The 10132-nt window shown below is 42.3% G+C and overlaps 1 protein-coding gene across 3 annotated transcripts; it reads right to left on the bottom strand.

Moving 5' to 3' along the window:
* Window positions 1-1167: 1167 nt before the first annotated feature.
* On the bottom strand, window positions 1168-9748 carry ccdc15 (coiled-coil domain containing 15). 3 transcript variants are annotated; one of them, XM_047378570.1, is made up of 10 exons: window positions 9337-9741; window positions 6971-7117; window positions 5001-5111; window positions 4367-4483; window positions 4125-4244; window positions 2953-3072; window positions 2773-2876; window positions 2447-2638; window positions 1611-1759; window positions 1168-1532 (listed from the first exon to the last, which is right to left on the bottom strand). In XM_047378570.1, exons 1-10 carry the CDS (start codon window positions 9511-9513, stop codon window positions 1483-1485), a joined length of 1287 nt encoding a protein of 428 aa, XP_047234526.1. In that variant the 5' UTR covers window positions 9514-9741; the 3' UTR covers window positions 1168-1482. The 3 variants fall into 3 exon arrangements, with proteins under 3 accessions (XP_047234526.1, XP_047234527.1, XP_047234528.1); XM_047378571.1 differs by having other exon boundaries at window positions 4125-4241; window positions 9337-9739; XM_047378572.1 differs by lacking the exon at window positions 6971-7117 and having other exon boundaries at window positions 9337-9748.
* Window positions 9749-10132: the final 384 nt, after the last annotated feature.

Genomic DNA, 10132 nt, shown 5'->3' on the forward strand with positions numbered 1-10132 from the left:
TCTTTACTGATGCTGTCTCCCGTCCCCACGTGACCCGTGGGACTCCCGAAAAAATGTCAGCCTCTAGTACTGACCTAGTCCCTGTCTTGTCCAACCTGTTTTATTGGAGCTTTTAGAGACTAAAACTGTGGATGACATTTAAAATTATTCACAAGCTTCATTCAACCAATAAACAAATAATTGGAAGACACCAAAGTCTAATGACAAAATCAGAAACCTATGTGGACATCTATTACTGCTGTAATTGCACAGGCAAATCTGCACAAATTGAGTCTTACTCCTAATATCTATCCCCGGCTTAGAGATTAGATAGAAGTAAAAATGGATGAAAATATAGGAGTTATTTTATGAAAACAAATGAATGTATTACTTTTGCTGATTAAATCAGAAGTAGTATTTTATTTTATTTTATTTTTTTGCATAAGGTGACCTAATTACAGTGCATGGTGATGAGAAATTGTAATATTTACATATCCACAAGTGTTGGTGATTTTTGTTTCTGAGTAGCGAGCACATACAGGTGCAAAATATTAGGGATACAGATAATAAGTAATTAATATTTATTACAATTATTATTATTAATAATAATAGTAATAATAACAGATAGGCCAAAAAGGGAGTTAATGCCACATCTGGCAGGATGTGGCTCAAATGGCAGATATAAATAGTAGGCGTGTAACGTTTTCAGTTTAATTCAATTAAGAGAAACAAATAAACAGTGGCAAGTATAGAACTGACTGGAGATCTGGTTTGATTTTTTTAATTAATAAAGTATAAGAGGGTATAGCCACTGACTGGATGGATGGATGGAACAATAAAACCAGTTGAAAATGGTCAATGTTGTTTAGTCATTTTTAAATAGGACTGTGCATTTGAGAATAAAAGAGTTCACTCATAGCTGGGAGTCCCCTCGGTTTTGTTTTGGTGTCACTTTTTAAAGATGTCCTACTGATCATTGCACTGTGCACTTAGTTCCACACACAAACATTCTGCATGTAAACACTTTTTGGAGATTCTCTAAAAACATGGAATGGCTTTTTAATTTAATTTATTCTTAAAAAATAGTTGTGTTTAGGAGTTTGAAAAGACACTATAACTGACTGATATCAGGACATTCCTGTCTGACAGAGAGGCATCGATTCTGAAACTGTCATTGAAACCAGCAGGTGCACACAGAAACATCTGAGACTTTATTTTTAACACTTCCTTAAAAAATCATATATCAATCTATTCTCACAAACCCCACCCAACAAAAATGAGCAAAGTTCAAGTTTAAACAGGTACTTAATCTCTGATTGTTTACTGACTTAGTAAAATTGTCAATAATTACATGTACACAGTTCACACATGTACAAATTTTATAATTCGCAATAAATACAGTGAATAAAATAGTTAGCAAAATGTTTGCTAACAGACAGCATAATTAAACATTTGACAGACCAGAGAGCAAGATGCCAGTTCCATCCGACAACGCAGCTTCCTTTACTGTAAGTCCAAACTCACCATTGTTGACTGTAGAGCTTTAGCATACGCTGTGGAGGACAGAAACGTTTCAGAAAGAGGTTCAGAGGCGGCGTGTGTACGCAGGTGTGTATGTGTGCCGTCAGTACCTCTGGGATTGTTGTGGAAGATGCAGTTGTTGGCGCAGGTGTCAGGGTGGGAATCCCAAAAAGAGGAGGCGCAGCAGCAGAGCAGAGGGAGCTCCTGCTTCATCTGAGACAGGCGCTCCTTCATCTGAGCTCTGAGAGCCTCAACAAACCTGCCAGGAGTCGCCGACAGGTATTTTATTCAGGACAGGTACCGCAGCCCAGAACTGCCTACAGGCTTCTTTTTTTATAAACTCTAAGCAGTAATCTGGTTTGCTCGCACATTAACAGGAATTAAAATGAAACACTTTTAGTTCACATTCAAATGTTTTAAGTTTATATTGTTGTTTTTTTGTAAGCTGGTCTTAAATATAGCAAATAACTTATTTCATAAACCTGATGGTAGAAGGCTCATTTCTGAAACATTTCCAAATAAAATCAGTCCAGAACATCAGGGATCAGCTTTATTTTCTTCCACCAGAACTTTTTTTTAAAAATCACACTGTTTTATGTTCTGATCACTATTTGTTTTTTAAACTTTATCTTGTAACAATTTGAATTCTACTAGCCGCGGTATAGAGAATGAAAATAAAAGATTTAGCTTCATTTGTACCCCGCTTCTCGTCCGCTGACCACGTGAGAAAGGCGCCAGGCCCGTCACCACGCGACCCAGCAAGGATAAGCAGATATAGACGATGTATAATGTTGTCCCTTTAACCATCATCTTTGTATTTTGTGTCTATGTTCACCGTTATGTGACAACAGTACATTTGCTCCACAGATAAAAGATATTTATAACAGCACCATCAGAGTCAGAATGATCCAGTAGGTCAAACACTAGTTTATAAACAGCAGATTACCTTGCAGAGTTGTTCCCCTTCTCCTCCCTGTTCCTCCTCTGCAGCTGCATAGCTCCCTCCTCCTCTAGCTTCAGTTGCTCCAGAATCAGCAGCTCTCGCTCCTCCAGCCTCTGTTTGGCCTCTGCAAGCATCCGAGTTCTCTCTAGCTTCATCTCCTCTTCCTGACGAAGCTTTTCCTTCTCTGCTTTGATCCTTTAATGATAAACATTAAAAAGAAAATTTGACCAAGATATTTTTTGTCCTGTTGTGAAGGTTTATCAACACTACTGGTGGTCGTGAACAACAGCAGGAAATGATACAGAAGGAACAGTTGTGGTCTGATCCACCTTGCAGTCCTCTTCAGGTGTTTCCTGAGTTGTTTGTTCTCCTTCACCTGCTCCCGTTCTGTGTTCATGGCCAGACGGCGATGCAGCAAGAACTGAGACTGCCGCTGCAGAGAAAGACACAATCATCTGTGATATTAACCCATAACTGGAGAAAAACAAGTTGATGAGATCTTCATCTACCTGCTTTTTCATTTTTTCTTGATCTGTCATCGGCCAGAGAACCCTTGGGACTCTAAGGTTCAGGTTAGAACTGAGATCCGAGTGTGAATTATTGAGATCCAACAGGGCAAGTCCGCCTATCTGAAACATACAGACACAGAAGAGTGAGTAGGGATGCAGTGACCTGCAAAGGTATTCAGACCTCTTCAACTTTTCCACATTTTTCTCTGTCAAGTATAAATATTATTAGAATCAGCGCTATTGGCCAAGATTGTGAACACAGCAAATAATTTCACTTTGGTTCCACTTTCTCTCAAAGTTCAGAAATTTTTTATGTGAATGGTTTTGAAAGAGCCTGGGGAAGAAACTGTCTCTCCGGCAGCTTGTTACTTAAATTTAGGCGGAATTTTCCTGCTGTGGTTACGTTTTAATATGGAAATACAGAAAAAAATGGAGGGATGCAGGAAGAAAGGAAAAAACAGATCGGTGCACAGATGACCTCCCCACACTCTGACAGGATGGCTAATGAAATAAACAGGATGGCAAACAAAGATAAGTGTATCTAGAATGATAAACTCCAGGTCGGCTGTTGAAGATTAATGAGATAAAGGACATTATGAGAACTATTTACATTTTTAAAATAAAAATCATAAAACCCCCATAAATATTCCTCATGTAGACAATGGGATGGAGAAAAACTCTGGAAATAGAAATATTTTTCCATACTGATAAATAGTAGAATCAATTCGTTTTCCAGAGTTTTTCAGACCACGTAGGAACCCTGCTGTAGATCAAGTAAAGCAGACAATAACTGCCACAACACGTAGTCCATCACAGCAGGTTTGAGGGAGAGTTTGACTTTACCCTCCTGAATATCTTTCATGACACGATTAACACTTGATGAAGTTAAACATGAATCCTGTATTTGCACAACAAGTTACTGGTGCAGAGGAATGACCTTTCAGCATCTTAAGGTTCTTTGTTCAACTGATTTTTATCAGGAGGAAAATGTTTACTTGTTAAAAAGGCCCAAATAATTTGCTCTCATGTGTTTAGAGCACCCTGCCAAATTATTCATACCTGTTGGGTTTTTCACATTTCATCACATTTTAACCACAAACTTCACTGTTAATTTATTGACATGTTATGTTATAAAGCTGCACAAAGTAGCTGCATGCTTGGAAGTCAGTCACCTTCTGCTGAACAAGAGGACATTCATGTTGACTACCAAAGAGAGGAACATGGCTCGTTTCCTGTTCTTCCTCTTCCAGAACATCCTCCTCTGTTCTTTGCACATGAGCATCAGCTCTCTGCTGGGTGTAGAGATAAAAGTCTTCAGTTATTCCTGGACCTTGCAGGAAAAAAACCAAACACAATCATAGGAAGTGTGTTAAAAAAAAAAAAGCAGAACAAAGTGTCAGACACAGACACTCACGTGTCTGCTTGGAGAGATGTTCCATCTGCCTCCTGGGAGATCTGACGCCGTTTTCTCCTGCTGGATCAGCCGACAGGCAGCCAGTCTGAGTCTGACCTGCCTCATGGGCTCGCTCGACTGGAAAATCGTGAGAGGAGATTATGTTCCACATTAATCATAGTCACATTATCTGATAAGTCACACAAAAGAAAACATGTTGATCCTTCTGAATGTCAAAAACATGACATTAATACCATCAAAAAGGAAAGCTTGAATTGAGACCTAAACATAACTTATTTACTAGCTGGAACAAACTTTTTAGTGCTCTTTGGTGGGTAAACTATCACATTACATTTTGCACCCATAAATGACTCAATGTTTATATAGGATTGTGCAGATATGCCTTCATCTGTCTAGGTTTAGGCACCGAATAATCACCTTGACTTAAGAATAAACCTTTCCTTTTGTTGAATAACGAGAACTTTAATTCAGCAGAAAACCTAAAAATAAAAGCTGAGTTTATAATGTGTGGAGAAAGCAATAAAGAAAAAGAAAAATACAGAGAAAGGCTAAACAACATATTAAAAGTCAGGAAGAAATCTGTCAGGGCTTGTTGCTCCTCTAGTTCCTCTCTTATACTGAACCTGTGTCTCACCTCCGGAGAGCTGCTGTGCTGCGCAGCAGTTCCTGAGGGGATGTTCTCCTCATTGGTAGACATGTGGTGGGTCATGACTTGATAATGTGGGGTTCCTCTGTGAGGTATTATCTAGACAAAGACACACAGGTCTGAATGAAAGGATCAGTCCGACAGCCGTATCAGAAACATGAGAGAAAGGAGGCTAAACTACATCTGGCTTTTCAGGAATTTGAATGTTTAGCAGAGAAACATGACTGTTGCTATGAACCTCTTGGGGTGCCCTGATGAACCTCTGCAGTACCTTCTTGTGTGCCACGGTGCAGCTTGTGATCCATACAGATTGTTAACAAAGTACCAGCGTGAAACGTCATGAAGATCTAACTAGTGAGTCACATTTTCCAACAACAAAATGTTCACATTTTCTAAACCTAATTTGTTTCCATTTTTTAAGTTCCAGGTATTAAAAATACCTACAAAAACTAATGCAGGATGGGTGTTTGTTGGCATTCTGCACAGGGCACACCTGACAAGTGGAGAATAAAAGAGTTCAGCGAGGCTAAAAGCAATAAAAAATTTTTTATTAATTTTCAGAATTGAGTTGTAACAGGGCTGCCCTTTGTCACCGGTCCTGTTCATAACTTTTATGGACAGGATTTCTAGACGCAGCCAAGGGCCGGAGGGGGTCTGGTTTGGGGACCAGTGGATTTCGTCTCTTCTTTTTGCAGATGACGTGGTCCTGCTGGCCCCCTCTAGCCAAGACCTACAGCACGCGCTGTGGCGGTTCGCAGCCAAGTGTGAAGCGGCTGGGATGAGGATCAGCTCCTCCAAGTCCAAGGCCATGGTTCTCGACCGGAAAAGGGTGGCTTGTCCTCTTCAGGTAGGAGGGGAGTTCCTGCATCAAGTGGAGGAGTTCAAGTATCTCGGGGTCTTGTTCACGAGTGAGGGAAGAATGGAGCGGGAGATCGACAGACGGATCGGTGCGGCTGCCGCAGTAATGGGGGCGCTGTGCCGGTCCGTTGTGGTGAAGAGAGAACTGAGTCGAAAAGCAAAGCTCTCAATTTACTGGTCGGTCTACGTTCCTACCCTCACCTACGGCCATGAACTTTGGGACATGACCGAAAGAACGAGATCACGGATACAAGCGGCTGAAATGAGCTTCCTCCGTAGGGTGGCCGGGCACTCCCTTAGAGATAGGGTGAGGAGCTCGGCCATCCGGGAGGAGCTCGGAGTAGAGCTGCTGCTCCTCCACATCGAGAGGAGCCAGTTGAGGTGGCTCGGGCATCTATACCAGATGCCTCCTGGACGCCTTCCTCGGGAGGTGTTCCAGGTACGTCCCACCAGGAGGAGGCCCAGGACACACTGGAGGGACTATGTCTCTCGGCTGGCCTGGGAACGCCTTGGGCTCCCCCTGGAGGAGCTGGAGGAGGTGTCTGGAGAGAGGGACGTCTGGGTGTCTCTGCTGAGTCTGCTGCGAACCGGTCCCGGATAAAGCGGAAGACGACGAGTACGAGTTGTAACATTTGTTTCCACGAAAAGGGATCGTTTTTCTGGGGCCCATTTGCCAGGTTATGATCAGATTACCTGGGTCAAAATGATCATTCAGGAGTGATGGCTGCAGAACAGCTGGTTGCAATCCTGATTGCAGCTCCTGTTGTCTCTCCTCTTCCACAAACGCAATGAAGGTGGACTTTTGCATCCGAGTGACGTTACGTATGTTACTGAGTTAAGATGCTTTGAAAGCGTCATCAGTTATAGTTTTTTTCCTGTCTCGCACACACGGCGACGGGAGCAAACATACAGAGACGTTCCGCCATGACGTTTAGGTGCTTAAAAAATGTGCTTTTATACTTTACAGTGACAACAAAAATATGTAGGTCATTTTATATTCTAAATAACTGATAGATGGATGTCATTGTGTGTTCAACTGAAGGTAACAATGAAGTGTTACACTTTTTTGCAGGTCTTCACTGTCAGTGGAAATACTTTACCGAGGGATGTGTGCGAGGCTGCTGCCTGCTGCGAATGTGAGCTCGATGTGCGACTCGCTGTCGTACTACATCCTGAAACCGCCTGAGGTTGTCCTCATTCTCCCTTCTCTTTTGTGCCTGCAGCTCCTCGGTTAGCAAGGCGAGGTCCTAAAACAAAGCACGCAGCTTTGAGTGGAAAAAAACCCTAAACTCTCCAACTATACAAAACATAATCAATAACCATTCGGCCAAAATGTTTTAGGATTAGCCCATTACACATTTCCAAACTCTAAACAAAGCTGTGGAGTTTCCAATCTTAGCTAGTTATGGAATTTTACTTGAATTAGTTAAGTTGAACTTTGTTTTCCATATTGAACTTTTTTCTCAAATACACAATCATAAGGAAATATAATATGATATTCTACGTAGGTCTACGTTCCTACCCTCACCTATGGTCATGACCGAAAGAACGAGATCCCGGATACAAGCGGCTGAAATGAGCTTCCTCCGTAGGGTGGCCGGACACTCCCTTAGAGATAGGGTGAGGAGCTCGGAGTAGAGCCGCTGCTCCTCCACATCGAGAGGAGCCAGTTGAGGTGGCTCGGGCATCTATACCGGATGCCTCCTGGACGCCTTCCTCGGGAGGTGTTCCAGGCACGTCCCACCGGGAGGAGGCCCAGGACACGCTGGAGGGACTATGTCTCTCGGCTGGCCCGGGAACGCCTTGGACTCCCCCTGGAGGAACTGGAGGAGGTGTCTGGAGAGAGGGACGTCTGGGTGTCTCTGCTGAGTCTGCTGCGAACCGGTCCCGGATAAAGCGGAAGACGAGTACGAATAGAAATAACCTTTGTTTGTCATTTTCTGTGTGACGTTATCTGTCTCTTCCATCATTCTGGAGGAATTTTGGGCCACTCTTGCGCTGCGCTTCACTTCATCAAGGTTTGTAGATATTTGTTTCTGCTGAATTTTCAGATGGTCCTATATGACATCATTTAAAACAGGCTGAGGATTTTTACTGTGATATTACCTCATTGTCTTTTTTTTTTTTTCCCATTCACTCTGTTGTAGATTTGCCACTGTCCCACTGATGACCCAGTTTGGCCCAAGCTTCAGAAGATCTGTCATTTAACTCTGGAATCCTGGTCGTCCAAATGACTACAAGGTGACCAAACGAGCCCAAATCATCATATTTCCACTGCCCTATTTAACAGTTTTTATGGGGTGTTTGTACTGCTATGCTTTCTTTGGTTTTCTCCAAACATGGCGGTGTGCATTATGTTCTCTACTTTGGTCTCACTTCTCAAAACAACATTGTTCCACAAGTCTTAATATTTTTCAGATGCAACTTTGCAAACTTAAATCTGGCTTTCTCCTGGCAACCATTCCAAACAAGCCTGGCTTCATCAGTCTTTTTCAAATTCTTCTGTCTTGAACTGTAACACGCTAACGGCCTACAAATACTCCGCAAGAACATCGGATATTTTTTTATTTTATCAGAGGTAACAAGAATATTCTGGCAAGGATATTTTATATTTCACAAAAACCTGGAACTTGGCTGCAGAACTCATAAAACGTCCACATAGAGCCATCCCACTGCAGCATTTGTGTATAATAGCTGTTGGAAAAAGGCTCTGCCCAAATGATGTGTCAAAAACATGCTACATGAACTTCCAAACCAGGGTTACATAAAAAGAATGGCATCGTTTTGTTCTGGCAACCCTGGGTGACCCTTTGTTCCTGAGGGAAATGTATAGACCATTACTCAGGCCTTCAGATTATCTTGGGTTGAGATGGTGCTCTTGGGTTTCTGGCAATTTCTCTCAGCTTGGGGTTGTTTTGCTCGGATGTCCACCTCTTGGAAGATTGAGAAGTGTCAAATGTTTTCCTCTGGTGAATAATGTTCACATTTTTTGAAAATAGTCTAAAACCCTTTAAAAGCTTGATAGATGGCAGGAGTTACTTCTTTGAATTCATTTCTAATGTATTTCCTCGCTGGTATTGTAGTAACACACACATAAGACCAACTAACTAACAGAGCTTTACCAGAGGTGGTCACTGTTGATCAGTTAGTCAGATGTTTTTGTTTTGTAGGGCCTGGCTGCTTCTTTTACTCCTAAATCCCATGCAGCAAGGGCGCTTTTCCGATTACACTAAATATCAAATATATGACTTGTTTTCAGTTATATAATGATTTTAATGGTGTCAAACTACAAGTTTGGGTTAAATAAGTAATCCGTTGTTAATGTTAATGGCTACAAACTGTGATGATAGTATGGGGATCGGTCAAAACAAGAGAAATCCTTATAAATGGGACACCTGACAGACCCCAACGGTCACACGGTAGCCTAGTAACGGTTAACCTGAGCTAGCTAGACGGGTAAACTTACAGCCGGGTGCTCCAAGAAATTCTGTCCGCTCTCCACCCAGGCTCCAACCGCCACCACCGCCTGGTTCCTTTCAGCCAATACTTTACTGGCTCTCGAGGGTCCATGCTGACCGGTTCTGTTCCCTGGAGATTTATTCCTGCGGTTGGTCGGAGCTGTGACACGGTTGGCGCTCATCATAACAGTAAACACAGCTGCTAACGTTAATGTTGACTGGAAGTGGAAGGTAAATTGGACGAGAAACTACCTTGGTTGACACAAATAAAAAAGGAAACAAACCCCTACAACACTTGGGAGTAGGGAACAAAGGAAAATAAGTAAGCAGCAACAGGTTTGTTTGAGTTTCGCTCTATTCGTCTTGTTTTAGTCCGGAGTTTGTCACACGCCTCACTACTGCCCCCATCTGGACAGGAGGAGATACGGAACATCTACAGGTCCTTCTCAAAATATTAGCATATTGTGATAAAGTTCATTATTTTCCATAATGTCATGATGAAAATTTAACATTCATATATTTATGAACCTAATCATCTGAATCAACGAGTTAACTCTAAACACCTGCAAAAGATTCCTGAGGCCTTTAAAACTCCCAGCCTGGTTCATCACTCAAAACCCCAATCATGGGTAAGACTGCCGACCTGACTGCTGTCCAGAAGGCCACTATTGACACCCTCAAGCAAGAGGGTAAGACACAGAAAGACATTTCTGAACGAATAGGCTGTTCTCAGAGTGCTGTATCAAGGCACCTCAGTGGGAAGTCTGTGGGAAGGAAAAAGTGTGGCAGAAAACGCTGCACAAC

Source organism: Girardinichthys multiradiatus, chromosome 11 (genome assembly GCF_021462225.1).
Source record: "Girardinichthys multiradiatus isolate DD_20200921_A chromosome 11, DD_fGirMul_XY1, whole genome shotgun sequence".
Taxonomy (NCBI): Eukaryota; Metazoa; Chordata; class Actinopteri; order Cyprinodontiformes; family Goodeidae; genus Girardinichthys; species Girardinichthys multiradiatus.